The sequence below is a fragment of the Anneissia japonica genome, unplaced genomic scaffold (assembly GCF_011630105.1).
Source record: "Anneissia japonica isolate Jap-2015-1 unplaced genomic scaffold, ASM1163010v1 scaffold288005_len623695_cov211, whole genome shotgun sequence".
Lineage (NCBI taxonomy): Eukaryota > Metazoa > Echinodermata > Crinoidea > Comatulida > Comatulidae > Anneissia > Anneissia japonica.
In genome coordinates this window covers 160,311-179,394 of record NW_022701263.1, presented here as the reverse complement: position 1 = coordinate 179,394, position 19,084 = coordinate 160,311, and the positions used below count along the sequence as shown (strand labels likewise).

The 19,084-nt window shown below is 34.0% G+C and overlaps 2 protein-coding genes across 2 annotated transcripts; one reads left to right on the top strand and one right to left on the bottom strand.

Moving 5' to 3' along the window:
- Positions 1 to 4,184: 4,184 nt before the first annotated feature.
- On the bottom strand, positions 4,185 to 7,240 carry LOC117103507 (ATP synthase lipid-binding protein, mitochondrial-like). The gene is made up of 5 exons (XM_033244062.1): positions 7,161 to 7,240; positions 6,890 to 6,964; positions 5,754 to 5,830; positions 5,200 to 5,305; positions 4,185 to 4,938 (listed from the first exon to the last, which is right to left on the bottom strand). Exons 2-5 carry the CDS (start codon positions 6,929 to 6,931, stop codon positions 4,672 to 4,674), a joined length of 492 nt encoding a protein of 163 aa, XP_033099953.1. The 5' UTR covers positions 6,932 to 6,964; positions 7,161 to 7,240; the 3' UTR covers positions 4,185 to 4,671.
- A 2,239-nt stretch (positions 7,241 to 9,479) lies between these two features.
- Positions 9,480 to 18,162, top strand: LOC117103504 (juxtaposed with another zinc finger protein 1-like). The gene is made up of 5 exons (XM_033244059.1): positions 9,480 to 9,701; positions 15,015 to 15,087; positions 15,455 to 15,603; positions 16,432 to 16,649; positions 17,173 to 18,162. Exons 1-5 carry the CDS (start codon positions 9,602 to 9,604, stop codon positions 17,611 to 17,613), a joined length of 981 nt encoding a protein of 326 aa, XP_033099950.1. The 5' UTR covers positions 9,480 to 9,601; the 3' UTR covers positions 17,614 to 18,162.
- Positions 18,163 to 19,084: the final 922 nt, after the last annotated feature.

The following is a 19,084-nucleotide window of genomic DNA, read 5'->3' as shown; positions in this document are numbered from 1 at the left end:
TTTGGTAGTGGACGAACTGCTTCACACGGCAAGAAATCACATGGGCACAAGAGGTTACGATGTAAGGTACGAGGCCGACCTTTACCATTCTCAGGGCAAAAAGTATAAACTGGCATTCCAGCACCCTTCCGGTTTTCCACTATGTAGATTTCATTTTCATAGTAGGACTGAAATTAACCTGGTCATCCAGGATGAACACAATTCGTGACCAAGACTCTATCACTGTGTAACAGACCTTGCGGTTATAAGGCAGACCTTCTCAGTCAGTTGTTTTCTTGCTGCTAAGGCATAAGCTTCACTCATCGCAGATTTCCAGTTTGCCACATAGAGTGGCTCAAAACTTCACCCATTACCTTTGCTGGATTGAGACCAAATGTCGATAGGAAGCCGAGGTGCTCTGCCATAAATCAAATAAAATGGAGAATATCCGGTCGCGTTAAGCTTCTTGCAGTTATATGCATGATCGATTCTGTCAAGTCACTTCCTCCAGTTGTTCTTTTGGTCCTCTGGTAAAGTTTTCAGCATGTTCAAAAGATTTCTGTTAAATCTTTTCACCTGGCCATTTCCCTGAGGGTGATATGGAGTGATACGTGTAGACTGAATACCATATAGTTGTTGTAACTGCTGAAATAATTGGTTCTTGAATTCTCGACATTGGTCATGGTGAATGCGATGCGGAAATCTATAATTTAAAATTAAATCGTTGGCAACAGATTTAGTACTTTTATCTTTAGTTGGTCATGGTGAATGTGATGCGGAAATCCATAATTTAAAATTAAATCGTCGGCAACAGATTTAGCACTTTTATCTTTAGTTGGGTACGCCTTCGCCAGTCTGGTGAAATGGTCAACCACAAGGATGTATTCGAATCCTCCCTTGCTCCTTTCCAGATGAAGAAAGTCGATAGAAACTAACTCCAGAGGAGAAGTCGTTGAAAAAGACACTAAGGGAGCTCAGGTTGGTTGAACTGGTGGTTTTTGTTTGATGCATTGGCATAATTTGGTAATATAGTGTCGTATATCCATTTCCATATGTGGCTAGTAGAACCTTTCTAGGGCCAAGTCCAAAACTCTATCTGTATCCAGATGACCCATGTTCTCATTTAACTCTTTAAAGATACTGGTCTTAAACTTTGTGGGAAGAATCAGTTGAAAACTGTGTTTCGTCTTCTGCCACAGCACACCGTCGTGGTCGCCAAATGTTACGTAGTTTGTGTAATTTAATTTAACTTGTAACGATTTCTATTCTGTGAACAATAAATAAATATGTTACCAGTTGTGTGGTCAAACATTGAGTATCAATTTATGTAGCACTCATTACTTGTTCTGGACTTGTTAACTTCACAGCCGCCATCGCATCATCCCACCGCTGCCACCAGTTTGTCGTGGGTCATGGACGTCAAGAAATAAAGCTTAGACTGTGTGTGAGTTTTAGACGTTTATTCAGCAAACGTTAAAGTCAGACATCAAAACCAAAATATAGACAAAAATGAAAACCCCTGCAATGCTCTGATTTCATTGGTAACGTGTCAATTGTGTGGTGTTCAGTATATTCTCTATGCAGACAACCAGTAATCAGTTTCAGAAATTATTTGATTTGGATCGCAAAATTCTAAGAGTTTCTTGTCCCTAACATTCAATACTTTACTGAATCTTAAAGTGGGCGATCAACTCCTTCCCGTTTGTCTTAGTTTATTAAGCTATTAATTAGCCTAATCATCAAGACGCTATAAAAATAAACACATCTGCAAGGGTGAAACAACGGGGAGACGAATCCTTACACAAAATAAAGTCACAATATAAACACAAAAAAGTGTAGTAAATAAAAATTCTGTAATGTATTATGTCCTTTACATCTGCAGGCCTATAGATAAAATTTGTTTATGTGGATGAATCTGTAATCACCAGATGCTGATCAATTTCCAACACATTTCATACCATGGTTATTAAAATAAATGGTTATAAGAGCTGTTAAATATAAAATGCAATGCATACTATAGCAATAATGAGGAACACTTTTGTGAAACAATAGGTATAAAAGTTGACCTTTCAGAACTTGGGGGAGGGTGCATGCGCACCCTCTGCACCACCAGATGCATAAATGTTTCTGTATTCTTTGCAATAATTCTCAAATTGGTTGGTAGTTAAAATTGGAATTTTGTAATAAAAACTGTAAATCAGCCAAGTTAATTAATTTTAGCATGCTTGATAGTTTTAAATTATTAAATTAGTGTTTAATATTGCCAACATTTTGCCTAAAACAGTGTTCCCCAATGATATTCCACTTTTTGACAGGCCCTATAAAACAGTTATAACAATAAAGAGGTGGACCTTTTGAAATTTGGTTTGGGGAGGGGGTGCATTCTCACCCTCAGCCCCTAGTTTTGACCCCCGGCAAGTCATGTCGGACCCCAATCAACAAATTTCTGGAGCCACCACTGTATGGTGGTACATGTAATCTCAATTGCAGTGTTAGGATTTACAGCCATATCCTCAGGGAAGCAATAAATATAATTTGAAGTATTGTAGTGCAAGGACTATACATTTGAGTAGTGATTTAAGAAAACAAATCTAAATATAATTACAGTATTACTTTTATAAAGGATATTGCAATAAAATCTATCCAAAAATATTGTGTTCTTGTATCATTTCATCTCTCATGTCAGGCTTGATGTTAGAAATGTTTGTAAACAATAGATGAGAAAAACATTTGAGGACAAATATGAATGATTTCATTCACAGTAATCTTTGCACAAATAAATTATTTATTAGTTATTCCCATGTGTACATTGGACTATCCAAAAATTGGGCCTTTGGATAAGGGTCAGACTGAGATTCCTACCGCTCCAGTAACAAAATGAGGGGTGCTGGGAGCCAGGGCAATGGTTGCTTTTCAACACTATGGAGTATAAGAAACTATCCAATATGATTTCCAAGCACTTAAGATGCATATATTATGAGGATGCTGTTTATGTTTATTTTTTTTTTTGAAGCCCAGTTATCTCCATTATCTATATTTTTTCTTTAAAAAACAGCACCATAACCTAGAGGAACATCGACCACTAATGACCTCCGCCAAGGAGGTTATGTATTCACTGCTGTCTGTTAGTAAGATTATGCAAAAACTAATGAATCGATCATCATAAATATAATATAATAATCGAAGAAAGACACCATTTAAAAAAGTATAATACATACTCCAAGTATTGAAATGCACGCCATCGTGTTTGGATTCAATATTTCGACATTATGTCATCATCTAAATACGACGACAATTCCATTATTTTCTTGAGGGTGTTCTGCAGCACTAAAGAAAATAATGTGCCTGAATGCGACTGGCAATTCCATTATTTCATTGAGGGTACGCCGCAGTTTTGCCCATTATACACTGCCTGCATATTGTTGGTACTGTATTCAGGCAGAGGTATGCTCTAGTTTGACATGTGATGACAGTAAACACTCAATTTCACACCACCGCCTTCCAAAATATTAATATTTTTCCTCTTCTAGTGTTAAAATAGATATGGCAATATTTGTTCATACTGTATTCAGTAGGTTCAAGATAACTCATGTTTTGCAAAACAAAGCATTAGACTGAATTAATCATCAAATGCTATTGGACATTCCAACCAAAACTAACTAGAGCAGTCTTGTTTTTAACACAGCAACATCTAATTCAAGAAAATATTTTGAAAACTCAAACTTGCTTTGTGTATATTTTTACAGTTAACTGTACCGGTATCTAAAATCATTTTACTACAGTATATGAAGCAATTAAAATGAATCTCTTATTTTGGAAAATTTGTGTACTGTACTATACAGTATTCCTATAGTGGAATTCATCGTCCATACTGTCAGCATACGAATTGGTTCTATTTGGGCATGCATACACACTAACCCTGTGTAAAGCATAGTCATATCTCGTATCAAACTCGTATAACTGAATTTACATTCAAATGCCGCTAAAAATGCAATCCAATCACTCGGCTATATTTTGTAGCATTGATTTCCTCCAAAGATATCAGGCCTGTTATTGTATTTGTACCCATCAGCTAAGGTTTTGGCAACTACTTCGGTCTACTGTTAGTATAACTATGAATTACAAGAATCAGAATGTCCGTGTTCCCTTCGCTCTGCCACTAATTCACCAAGACCAGAAAATTAAAAAAAAACAGTCGCAATAAATTTAATTTTAATAAGTATTTATTGGTTATCAACACTCTTATATAGAACTGTTTGCATTGTGGATAAGAGTCAATTGTTGTCCCAGGAGATACTATGACTAACCACAATTAACAGAAAAAAACCAAACCAAACTTGTAACACACAGGACTGATGATTTGGTCTAGGGGGGCATATGTCTACTACTCAAGACTTGATATTTCTATATAAGAGATAATGTGAATAGCAAGTAGTAAAGTTACCCTGAAGGTCAGTTTAGCCTCAATGGAAATTATAGATTACAACTGGCAGTTTTAATATATATTTGGTGACAAAGTGTAGATTTTATAATAAAATTTCTTTTAAGACAGAACAAGATATTATTTTAATTCAATTTTTTCGGTAAATCTCTAGTTATCTGCATTTCAAACTGACGTTCTTTGGTGAACACAGCTCTAATCAAAATTGCCTTAACACTCTCTGGTAGATTCAAACTGTTCATATGCACAAATTACATCGCAAATAGGATGAGGAAAGCCACCATCAAACAGAAAAGACCCATAGCCTCAGACAAGGCAAATCCCAGGATAGCATACGAGAAAAGCTGTTGTTTTAATGATGGGTTTCGTGCATAACCGATAATTAGACTACCGAAGACTGTGCCAATACCAGCACCTGATCCGGCCATTCCTACGGTGGCAGCTCCTGCACCAATGAATTTGGCAGCTGCTTCTACATCCTGTTGAACAGCTGAGGTTTGAAATCCACGGCTTAAGACCTGCAAAATATGTTAAGAGAATATGTAAGGAAATTTAGTTGTCATTTGGTATGTTATCATCTGGAAGGAAAATGAGCAAGGCATGGTCAAGGAAAATGTAGTTAATGGGAATACTTGCTTAGAATATGGTGTGGTAATGGATATCCTTAAGAAACAGCAAATACACTACATTATCAAGCACAATATCAGACAATATACCACATATCATTTTTAAAATAAAGTATTCTTAAGGAAACATAAAATAAAAGAAAAATTATATACCTGATTATTTGATTTGGTTAGGAGAGCGGTAAAACCAGCGAGTCTACTGGATGGAGTTAGAAGAGCAGTAAAACCGTCAAGTCCATTTGATGTGGCTAGAGAACGTCTGCAACAAAATGATTCATGCATTAAAGTACACAATAATGGTAGTATAAAAAAGCATTTCATGAACTAACATTTAAAAAAAAATATAAAATCAAATAAAATAAAAATACATACACCTTAAAAATTACTAAATTAAAGAAATATTTTCAGTCTTGCATGGTGCAAGCTTCCATTAGAAAAAAAAAAGCAAGACTGAGAATATTAGTTTCCTTGCAAAACACGTGTTAAACTCGTTGAATACAAAGTGGCTGTGATAACTTTATTTTTACTCTGTTGCTGTCACAGTGCAATGTTGATTCAATATAATTATGAATGTTTTTGTAATCCATGTGAATAATATTGGACAAATTTAGAATTGCAATATATACTGAAAACAAATTTGGACCCTAAATTAATTAGCATGAGAAAATAATCATCTGAAAATACAGTTACAAAATGCAATAAAGTACCTGTTTACTTGTTCTTGAACATTTGTAGAGCTTACTGAACTAGCAGCTGGCCTTATAAGTCTTGAACTTCTGGCTACCTGTATAATTCAGAAACACATGGTTTATAGATATACAGTATGGAGGCATACCGTAAAACTTCTAATAACCCTGTGTAACTATTATTTTTTCAGTTTAGGTTACTAATAGAGTAGTGGGTTAATATTACTAAGCTAAATGTAGGCACTTTAATGTAGTAAAACCCCACCCACCCTCAGCTTTCTGCATCAGCAATTTATAGAAATAACTACAGTACAACTCAAAAAATTTGTGATCTTTCTTTTAACCGAAGCACTTTTGTATGACAAAATTCCATCTGTGTGTACAAAGAAAACCATGTTGAGGCATTGTTAGTTGAACCACAGATCCTATATGGGTTGAACATACCCAACAGAATTGTCAAGAATACTTGCTGTTTTTTAAAACTCTCAGATACTTTTTTATAAAACTGGAAGTAATGGGAAAAAGTCTGGGAATAAGAACTTGTGTTTCCTGGTCGTTTTGTAGCTACATGTCACAGAAGGAAGGAAAAATAATAATTGTAAATACTGCACAAAAAACTGGTAGTGGTATGAGCTGGATTAGCGAAAGTTTTGAAAAACAATGCAAAGAAATATATAGGCTTGAGTCAAAAGTTATGGAATACAGTAGTCATCAGGATATGTGCAGTTTCATTTGCTCTGTTTTATAGTACATGTGGTTTAATCATGATAAAAAGTGGAACCTATTTCTTAATGCCCACAAAACCAAATTTTGTAGTAAAACTAAAAGCAAAAATCATTTTTCCTTTATTAATATTAGCAAAATACTCTAAATCAAACCCTCTAATACTAAACATTTTTAGATTAGATGTTATTCAGGTTGGTCCTTTTGTAAGGATGTTATTTATCTTCGGCTTATTTGCTCTCTTGCAAATGGCCTACATAGGCCAGGCACAGTCTAGGCCTAGTCCGGTGGTGACGGAGGCTGTAGGCCTAGGCTAGTTTGTGATCCAAAAATGAATGCCATATTTAGCTAGACCGCACCGTAGCTAGTGCTAAAATAAATTAAAACAATCATGAAACTACGTTTACAGTACTACATATTGTAATAATACTTACAATGGCCTGTGCTGATGGATTGCAAAGTCTTGCACAATACATGGTGAAATTTAAGGTGTATTTTACACGATTAACCTGCAAAAATGCGAAACAAAAATGGCGAATGCCGGTTTATCATGCCTATCGAAATTCATCCAAAAAATATGCAAGTAACTAAATATTGATTAAAAAATGAAAAGGAATAGATGAAAAAACAAACATTTTAAAGGTTTCATATCATTTTAATCGCCGATGGCTCAAATTTAACGGATGAATATAAAGATTTTCTTACCTATACAAAGTAATCTCAAAAATGATCACCGGTTGCCTGACCAAGGAGTAGTTGCCAACTGCGCGTGCGCACAGTCTTTACAATAATTTTTACATATTTTTAACCGTTCAAAATGAAACCTAAAATAGCGCATTTATTACCAAACATGTATATTAAAATAAATTTCAAAATTAAATATTATATAAGCACAATATAATTAAAAGTAAAAAATATTAATTAACTTAAATATTACTCCAAATTTTGAATTGATTTTTTTGCATAATTGACCAGGTCCGCTGGTGCCCTAGAAATTTTGAGTACTGCTCAATACTCAATTCTCTTAGCTTATTGAATAAATAATGACCGTTATTACACTGAAAATCCATGGTAATATTAATCTAATAGTATTCACCCCTAACATATATTAAATTGGAGAACATGGTAAAGAAACCTAAATTAATATTATATCACGTGATAATTGGAAGAATTTTGCTAGGACGATGCACTGAATTTGGGTACTCAAATCCAGGTATAAATTTCGCCTCTATGTTTTCAGACGCTCTCGCTCGTCTAAACTTTCCTAAACGCGTTTGCTAAACCAAACGATGCTAAGTAAAAACTTAAAATGATAATTTAACAAAACAATGATTAAAAAAATACGAGGTGATGAAAATATTGAAGAACTTAAGTGGCACAAAATATAAAAGGGCATTGTTTAATTTGTGTTCATGGCTCAGCTTCCGATTGTATAGTCAATTATGAACTGTTGTGTGATACATTCCTCTACCCAAGTTCAAAACTAATTTGAGCAATTTTACAAATTATTACTCTGAGCCTCTTATCTAATTTTTAACTGATATTTCTTATTGTTTTTTTGTTTGCAGAATTTATGGATTTGTTTTTAAACACTTAGGCCTAATCAATACCATTATCATTATAGTTAACTATATCTATGTGATATAGTTATCTATGTCATAATAGTTATTTAAAATCAATTCAATTCAATTTCATTTTATTGCAAACATCATTATATAAGGCTAAGTAAAAAAAAAAATAGTTTCTCATTCTAATATTTTGAACAAAGAAGAATGAGGGCACTTTTTTTAATTTTTTTTTATTGCAAGTTGGCAAATTGAAGATGGTCCAATGGGAAATAGTACTACTTCCTCACTTTTACCAACTAGACACATTGAAAGCAAATAAAAGAAGCACTAGACACGATTCATACCATGCATCCCCAACCACGGATAATCGAGAGAGGAATTTTACTAATGCAAGCTAGCCAGATTTTCATACATTTTGTAAAATAAAGGATATTAAAAAAAAAAAAATTGGTAAAGGCAGAGAAATTGGATGCGCGAGGGGATGAGAAACTAGTGATTTTTTTTATTTGGCCTAATATAAAATGATAAATATAAAAAAATGCACATACATTAAATAGTGATTACATAAAAAAATGAAAAACATTATATAAAAAAATTCCAATTTAGAATTAAAAAAATTATTATATAAAAAAGAGACAATCTATCATAATTTTCATTACATTGTTATTGTCATAATATCATTCAAGATTCAAGATTCAAGAAATTTTATTTGTCTTCATAATACATACAAAGAAATTTTGGCTGTGCAGCATTTTAAAAATTACAATAATTAAAAAGAAACGTATACGAACACACAGTAACAATAAAAAATACAACAAGGCAACATACCAAAAAACTGGTCTAAAACAATAAATTTTTAAAAAGTTAAAAAGTTAAAAAATTTTAAAATTGATTAAAAAGTAAAACTTCGATTTATCTTTTAACACCGACATTAAAAATATGGATGGAATTTGGGACAAATGAGTTTCTGTAGCGACAACGCAGTGTACGAGGAGGGCAAAGTCTTATACCTGATCTATTAAAACTATAGCAACTGTGAAGGGGGGTGTGTAGGGTCTTTCATTATCATTTTCATATTATTATAATTAATGTGACTTTATCATTGTATTGTATTTTTTATGTTTCATTGTTTGAGCAGATATTGATGGCACTTGCAGCAATAAAGAAATTGAATTTATTTAATTATAAAATTCATTAACATTATATTATTATTATACTTATTAATTTATTTATCATTCTCATTATCATTTTTATAACATAAAATGAACATGTAAATACAAATAATGAGAAAAAGGCATGATGATTCCATGGTTTGACCCATTATTGAGACCAGGATCATTGTCATTTAAATTTTCATTTTACAAGGACCTCACCACATGAATATCGTTTGAAACGCATTAATGGTCTCTCAACGCACATGACGCTACCGCACTAATACAATTCTGGAATTTGAGCACCAGGATTCAGTAAGATAATAATAGAAGGATTATTTATTGTGGAGGAAGAGAACAAAAAAAGTCTCGGGAGTCCGCCTTGGTCGCTTGATGATAGGAACGGATAAGTCGAGATGCAAATATTATGGCTTTCTTTTTTGTAAATGTCTGCAGATTTTCAGGATGTAACTTAACATTTTCATCTGTTAATCGACTGATTGAACATATCGAGGATGCACACATTGGTAAATATATGGAGAGATACAGTGTTTTCATTGTGTGTTGTTGTGTATGGCCAGCACTGCAGACAGCGAGAGCGAGAGAGAGATAATCAACACTGCACCTGGTGTGCATCAGGCTAGGCCTAGGCCTATAAAGTATTTGTGATGAGTAGATGAGTCCTGTTGTATGCCATAGTAGATATGAAGATGATTGAGTGGATGTCAGTTGACCCTCTGCATGAGTGATTGATTGACATAAATTTTGCCTAGGCCAGAGAGGTCCTAGGCTAGCTAGCCTAGTGTGTGGTGAAGTAACAGTAACACCATAAATTAAAAATGCACACTTTTTTAAACTATGGCCCTGGGCCTAGCCTAGGCTAGGCCTAGAGGAGGCCTGTCAGGAAAAATTAGGTCTGGGGCCAAAATCGGTCCGCCAGAACGATTGTGGCTTTAAAATTACCTGCCAAATGTATTTCATGAGCCAAAATCGGTCCGGCACCTAGGCCTATTATAGTAATAAAGTAACCTGTATTTTTTGGGTGCAGGTCAACTCAGCCCTTAACCAACTCGGACCATACCGACTCGGCCCATCACCAACTCGGCCCATGAACAAACTCGGCCCTTGCCGACTCGGCCCTTAACCTACTCGGCCCATAACCGACTCGGCCCATAACCGACTCAGCCCTTGCCAACTCGGCCATTAACCTGCTCGGCCCATAATAACCGACTGGTGGACTAGGCTAGCCTAGGCCTAGGTTCTAGTAAAGTAATACTATTACTGGGGCCTGCCCTAACTCTGTATTATTGTTTGTTCCATATTACATATTTTGTGTTGAACCTTAAGCCTATGTCCTTTTTCTTTTTTATATAATGTTATATCGAAAATAACGGTCATATCGAATATATATTAAAAAAAGGGACATAAGGTTCAACTACAACTACGGGTGCATTCTGAAAGTGGGTCGCTACCTAAAAAAAGGTTGAGAAGCAAGTTTCTACAGTACCGTAATTCCTGAATCAGTTTAGGCTGTGCCCAGGCTGTGCCTACATTTTATTATTCATTGTCAATTGTGTGTTTTGTTGTCACAGTGTACTTTCTTGTATTCTTTTTTTTTTAAAACTTTGGCACTATATATGTATATATGCTTTTTTTTCGTCATCTGCATGCAAAGCAATAAAATTTTCTATATTTTTCTATGGACAAATATAATTTCCTGAATCTTTAATGATGAATCTTTTGTATCAAAATATCCTCATTCATTACATCGAAAGCCTTTGATAGGTCCGTAATAACACTGACATGATGATAGGATCATCTTTAACGATCTCAAAGATGGCATGCGAGATGGGGTGTTTTGAAGAATTCCGTTTTAACAAAACATTTATTAGTACTATACTACGCCTACTGTATGTGGATAATATTACCACAAAAAATTTCCAATGACACTTTATAGGATAACTTTTTAATAAATTGTGTGTATGTTTATACTGTAATAAGTTATTGCAAAACAGTTTGATAAGATTTGCTAAGATTTTCTTGCTCATGTTAATTTATATCAGAAATTTTCACACAAGGATCATCTGCCTTTCATGACAGTAGGCCTACTACAGTATATAGATAGGAAAAATGAATCAGTTCAGTATATTGAAACATTTATTTCCCAAGATTTGTATTTCTCTATACATAGTTTATTTCGTTTGGCAGTAGCCTGTTGCAGTGTTCAGCTATTTAAAAATAATATTTAAGGTATCCATATATGCTATGCTTAGCAAGTAAATTTTTCATGGATATAACACTTTTCGACGTTGTATGCACAGTTGGTTTGGAACTAGAGCCATCTAAAATATTTAAACAACACTCTTCACATTTCAGCATTTTTGTACCTCCTGAAATTAAATAAAAATAAATTTAAAAACAGTATTCCAAGGCTACAGTAATTACATTAAAATGTAAAACCCGTAACTTAGCATTTCATTTCATGAGGCTGTTACATCCAACTGGAGAGGGCAGCAGACACCATTTCTGGAACATCAGACAGTAGTTCCAGCCGTTCGATAATGGTAGTGGGACGAGTTGGCAAGGCCGAGTTGGTGTATGGGCCAAGTTTGGCAAGGGCCGAGTTAGTATATGGGCCGAGTTGGTTATAGGCTGCCTTAGTTAAGGGCCGAGTTGAGAAGGGCTGAATTGGTATATGGGCCGAATTGGTATATGGGCCGAGTCGGTTATGGGCCAAGTTGGTTAAGGACCGAGTTGGTATGGTTTGAGTCGGATAAGAGCCGAGTTGACTGAAAACCTATTTTTTTAGCGTTGTTCATATTTGTTTTTAATCAAATGATAGATTAATATCTCATCTCTATATAATATTTTTTCATTCGTTGTGTCACGTGTGAAATTGAGTATACTGTACAACCACAAAAATTAGTATGTTATTTTCGCTCTTTGTGCCCAATAAACTCTTTTGTGTAAAAAAAAAGTTAGAAAAGAAGTTAACGATATGATCGTAAATCGTGTTGGTCCGCTTTAGTTTATTTTTTACCTTGCTTTGTTTTGGTTGTGTGCTTGCTAACGCCGTGATGAAAGACATGAGAATCATTTCAAAGAAATTATTGACCCCTTTATTTTCATGTAATAGAACAATTACTGTATTTTATGACCTAATAACCCACACAATAATATGAAATATGTAAAACTAATAAATCAGTCTTGTGTTTCATTTTAGGCCCAAACCTAGGCCAAGCATGGCTGCAGTGCTGAAAATGATGCGTGCTGTGTGTCGCCTAGGAAATGCATTATCATGTGTGTTTGATAAAACATGTCCACAAAAGTTTAATACGAATCATTCTGTTACTGCAAAAGATTTTTCAAGTGTGGGAGAAGCATAAATTACTTCCCTCCGCTCCATTGGAGAAACAATCTTACCCTACGTGCAGCAGACACTTTACAAGTGGCTAGGCTGACAGACCAATTTTATCCAAGTGGGACCGAACCAACCCAGTGGACCGATTTTAGCGGCCAAAATCTGTCCGCCGGACCTTTCTTGGCCCAGACCAATTTTGGCGTGACAGGCCTAGGCTAGGTTAGCATTCTCGGATGCAACGGTAGGCTGGTTTCAGATCGTGGGGGGAGGGGTTCGAAAAATGGGAATGTGGAATCATACCAGAATGCGAAACAACAGGGTATTAATCAATTTTGCTCTGTGCTTTAACTCTTTATTATTTTGCATGTGTTAATGAATTTTTATGATAATATTAGAGTAACATATTACCATCTACTGGATTAGAACTTCTGGGTCAATAGTGTTTTAATTGTTGAAAGTGAAAATGGTGAATGGAATTCTAAAATTAAAAAGGCTCCAAAACCTTCATGTTCATACACTCTATGGTAATCCTTGGTGGTCACCAGGACCATGGGCCTTTCTGGAGTGTCAATGGCCGTATTCGACTGGTCCTTCTTCGTTAAACCCCGCCCACCTGCGCAGTGGTATAATCTTACTTAAAGAAAATGACCGGTTGAAAAAAATACTGGTAAATACTCAAAAAAAAAAAAAAATGGCTGCATAGTTACTGCGATACACGCTGTGTAATCAAAGCTGCTTCGGATTTTGACAGTATGGGTTTTTCGTAAAAAAAAATGTTTCATCCAGTTTTTGAATTCTGTTAGCCTACAGTTATTTTTTGACTTCAATGTGGGTAAATATTATGATTTTTATTTTCTGAAATATAATCTAAATTATATTAAGGCAAATGTTGTTGCTAAACTGACCAATCGGCCATATTTCTTTGGTCACATGCATAGCTCAATGCTGATTAACGCATTCTGGTACGTTAATTTTCGTTGTCAACGAAGTCTATTTTACGAACCAGTCGAATGAAAATAATACTCAACGAAAATTCGTACTCAACGAAATAAACCAGTTGAATAAGCCCAATGAAACTTAACCACTGACCAATCAAAACAGGGCTAAGATTATGTGCATCTCATAAGCATGTTGTCCCACAAATGTACATCTTTGCGTATGTTGTTGTACTATTGTTTTGTGGGACTTCTTTTGTGGGGCTTAGATGAAATTGTTCATTTTCAGGCTCTTGAGAACTATATTGATTGTATACTTAGAATGAAATACCCTTGCATACTGTACAGTAGGTGTATACAAATATCAGTAACTTGAGACTACATAATTATTGGTACAAGTGTAGCATTTAGAATGCTTTTTCAGTGATATCCAAAATGGACAATTTGCTGCTGAAACAAAATTAAGTGACTAAACTGAAAATGTTGTAACAAAAAAAACCAAGGTTTATTTAAGATGTTCTGACCAATGATGCAGGAAATTGCAAAATTTGTAAAAATAGTTTTACCATCAAAGATGTTGCACATTTGTTTTAAATTTATGCCCAGTCATAAACGATATCAGAAATGGCAGCTTGATATCAGGGATAAATTAGCCATTCTTTAGACATTGAAGAAAAATTTAATTTTACATTCAGCAATAAAAATGATACATTTTATAAAATTCAGTTGCGACAACAATTAATGATTACAATAATTAGACAAATTCTGTAAATTACTGACTAAAAAAAAACTATTGAAAAATGTTCATTGTTAATGATTGACACTGAATGAATGTACACCATGTTTTAATTTCTGATACATTTTTGTGGTTATTGCTATTTTTTAAATTTTTGTTATTTCTGATTTGTGTAACTTTTTTCATAAAAATTAACAATAATGTTATTATATTTGCTTAATTAAGCATACTTAATTTTGTTATTTTTTAGGTTTTCATGATTTTATTCAGTACTGCATTATGTATTGCTGACATTTCAAGACATTTTTTTCTCTAGAATAGATAAATAAATTAATAAATAATTATCCTGGTTGTTAAAAATATTCATATATAAAAGTGTGATTTCAATCCACATCCTGGAGAATTTTTTCTGCCATAAATGTAAATTCATTAATTTAAATACACATCAAAATAATGACACACAGTAGCGACGACTGCTGTCTGCCCAAGAGAGAGACCGATCAATGGCAATGATCTCCGACCTCTGTGTCTGTATATTTGCATATCCTGTGGCCAGGTGTGCTGCGAAGGGCAGGCCAGGAGGCTTGGAGAATTGTTGATATTCGTACAACAAATACTGTGCAGCTGACATTCTGGAATTTAATTAAGCTGAAAGAGTCAGCCTCTATAAATATGGTATCAAAAAGTGAAAAGAATAACAATTTTGAATGTCAATTGTAAATTTGTTCGCCAGTGGCTTACAATGTGTACCATGTATAATTATTGCAGTACTCTTTTACATGAATATACTTTCTCATTATTCTTTCAGACAAGGACCCTGGATTCCTAGAAAAACAAGAGCTGCAGCAGCCCACGTCTGTAGCACTCAGCTATGTTAAAAGGTTTGCAATTCTTCATTGAAATAATTTATTAATCCATTTACTTCAAATCCAACTTAAATTTGCCACTTAAAGTGTAGGTGGAATGTTGCATGATATATGTGATACAACTATCTTAATACTTATACTGACATTACCCAGTACTCTAAATCATATTAAATAATCCAACATAAAAATAATGCTATATTAAGACCTTTAAGCTTTTATTTTCATTACTTTTTTTATTATATTTGTTGACAAATTTATAGTTGGTAAAAGGAAAGTGAATTAAAACCTTTAACCCTAGTTTTTATACACTGGATAATACATACATCTCAACAGATTCTTAGTTTAGCACTAGATTATTATTTATTTTTCCCTTCTACTTTAGGTTTGTAACAGAGGCTGCAAAAAATGGCCAGCAAAATTCACCTATACCATCAAGTCACAGTCGAAAGAAGTTAAAGAACCACTTAAATGCAATGATAAGCCATGTGGTCACACCGGTCTTAGGAACCCCAAGAAGTTCAACACCAACAGGTGATTTTTATTTAATATAAATGTTTTCAAATAAACGTGTCTTTCGATTAAAATTTATTATGCTTCTTGGTATTTGCAATTCAGGCAGTGTCGTACAACGCAGAATGACATGATTTGTTGTCGCATCTGGTATGTGTGAGTTAGACGCAAACTAGGCGCGTCTTAAATATTAAACATGTCCAATATTCTCACGATTAACTAAAACTGTGGTGTTGGGCTGCTGTGTACACGGCGCTGTCCGTCTTTTAAGATAACATTGTGTTAAATTTGGTGTGTTTTTTTTTTCACATTTAAAGTCTATCAAATATTGACAAAATTTTGTTAATCATAATCCTCAAAGTGGTCCTTTTTTTTTAATACACGTTTTGCAGGTAGGTGGTTACGATGTTGCTTTAGTTAAAAAATAATCATTGAAACAAATAAATGTTTAAATTAAGTGACCAAGTTTAACTTAAAAATACTTCAATTACTGTAGGACATGTAGGATATATTTTGTTTGTGTTTATATTTGTAATAAATAAGATTTCCTCTATATCTAGGATTTCATGTTGTGGATTTCTATTTAGAAAATGTAGAATATGCTATGAAAATTGTTGCTCACAAAAGCAAATTCTCTTGCATGCACCACTAGTTTACAATTCTGAGATCTAAAAAAAAATTATATAAAATATGAATTGTTAAAAATATTAATTTTATATAAAATGGACTTTTTGTTGATTTCGGGTGTTTGGGTGGGTTGAGTTGTGGTCGCAAAGTTGATTTTTCTAGAATTGTCTATCTGCTGACTGGTAATTTATTACATGTTAACCCATCAATGCTATATTGTAGGAAGTGAATTCGATGAAGATTTTGGTAGCGAATCAGACAGCGATAATTCATGGACAACGCAAGATGAGTTCAGCTCTGATCTGATTCTACGCATGGCCAGCACAAGTGGCTCCGATGACAAACCTTTTGTCTGTCCCGTACCAGGCTGTAAGAAACGCTACAAAAATGCCAATGGGATTAAATACCATGCCAGGAACGGACACAGAAAGGAAATCAAAGTAAGGTTTATCAGGATTAGGATTTTTGGAAGGATAGTAGGATTGAGGAGCTTATCCAACATCCTAAGACTTCCTGAAAAGAAACATTTGCATCAGAAATATGACACTGTGTCATTCCAATCACCGATTAATGATTCATTTTTTAAAGGGTTATTTTTGCATTGAGAGTACTAAATTTATTATTACCCCAGGTCTTAAATATTTAAACTGGTATGCACAATGAAATAATCTTCTATGCTCCCTGAGATTAATATTCATAGTCATCTTGCTGTAGATTAAATGCAAAGACCACATAGTATAGAACATTCACATATGCTACCAGGTAGCTATGCAAATGATCTAGCAACTAAGACGGGCACTACAGCATGTAACTTAAACATTGGTGTTAGTTCAAGACTCAAGGTGTTTGTCTTCTGGGAAAGGGACTTGAAACCCTGTGGACTTATAAAACCCAGAATATCTTTTGTTCAACACAAAATAAATTAAAGTATATATAATGCTGCAACTTAATTATGTATTTCAGATAAAGAAGACATATAAATGTAGATGCGGTAAAAGTTACAAGACTGCACAAGGACTGCGTTCACACATGATTTCACACCATCCCCCGACAGTCCTCACCCCTTCTCCTTCACCTAAGGCAGTGCAGCCGATACAGATCCCTCACTCTAATTCTACTCCACTTCTGACTACATCCCTCACAAGCCTAAGCATTCCAACAACACCGCTGACCCCAACATCTTCCAAAGGCATCATTCTGACTCAGCTGAATAACGTCCTGGCTACGCCAACTTCCGCTGGGGTAGTGAAGTCTGTGGAGCCTGGAACACCAGTAACACCAGGAACTCAGATTAACCTTGGCTCACCAACAACAATTATGCCTAAAGCTGCTACATCTGGCTTTACTATCATCACCGTGCCGTCGCAAATCACGGGCAACACAATAACACCCGGCGTCTCTTAAAATATTCCAGAAAACTTTTTTATAAACATACATATGGTATATTTTGGGGAGGGGTGATTATGGTGATCTTGCAGAGCAAAGCATATGCAGTGCTCATCACCCGTCATCATAATATTGCAAAAGCGCCCTCACGTTCAAACAACCTTGAAGTGGTTATTATTTTCCAGTAAAATACTTTTATTTTCATTTTGTTTTCAAATTAAGATGCATCATATGACAATCTTCAAAAATACAAATCCGTGCAATTTATTCGCCGCTAAAGTATTATTACAATACAAATTTTTATATATGCTGTGATATAGATTATGACAACTCAACAATAGAGATGGGATTGAACTTCTCTAAAAAATCTAAAATTAACATATTTTTCCTAATATATAAAAAAAACCATTGCAATCATCGTTTCTATAGACACTTTAACAAACTTGCCCTAAAAATTTATTCCAAAATATTCATGTTCTCATAGTTGATAGATTAGTATTTAATATTTTATATATTTGTTTAGTATGGTGCATGCATAACGTTTTATACATCTCTTTAAATTAGCTTGGTTGATTATCAGTTTTTTACAACTCAATTTCTGCAAGCTGAAATCGGAAATTAGAAACGAATCTCTGTAGATAGTTTGAATATTTTTTTTATTTTGAAGATTTCAGTGATTCGTTTTGGTTTGAAACATGAGAAGCTTGTTTTTGTCATCATTGTGTAAATATATCCAGCTTTATCAATATGTGCAATTTTAATGGTCAAAAACCACAGAGCTGTATAGCAAAAGTTATATTTTGGATATTTTTTTATTGCTGCAAACAAAAGCGATTGTTAATCTTAATTTTTTTTTGTATTTTTTTCACTCTGGTTGTAATTAAGATGTTAATTTAATTGAAGTCGAATGTTGTAAATTTCAAGGGTTGGGCTGTTTTTTTTTTTAATAGATAAGTAGTAGATTAAACAAAATGTAATGAGAAAAAAATATGTTCGATGTAGATATTTGACATAGATTTAATTGTTGTGAAAATACAGTAACCTTCAATGTAAGCTGTGAGAAATAAGGTTGATATTTGTAATGTCTTTACAAATATTGTTGAATTTTTTCACAAGAGTTGCTTATTTGTTTTGGTTCAATGCATATCATGGTACTCGCTGTGTTTTTGTGGAATGATTAAAATTTAAATACAATATAGGAAAATGATGGAAATTCCTAAAGGCATCATTTAGATGTACGCTAGGACCCAAGAAAAACTAATTTTAGTCTCCGACATGAAACATGTTTTTCTTGTGCATGCCAAAGAAGAAAAAAGATTCAAAATTAATTTACAAAATACTGTAGTGTCTTTCTTTTGTTATAGAAAACTTAGTGTATATGAATGTGATTATGGTGCAGGATGAAAGAATATCTGTTGAGGTTCTTTTAAATGCATGGGACGTTGGCTGTTGTTTCAAAAGTTTAAATGTGAAAATGTAAAAAAAATGG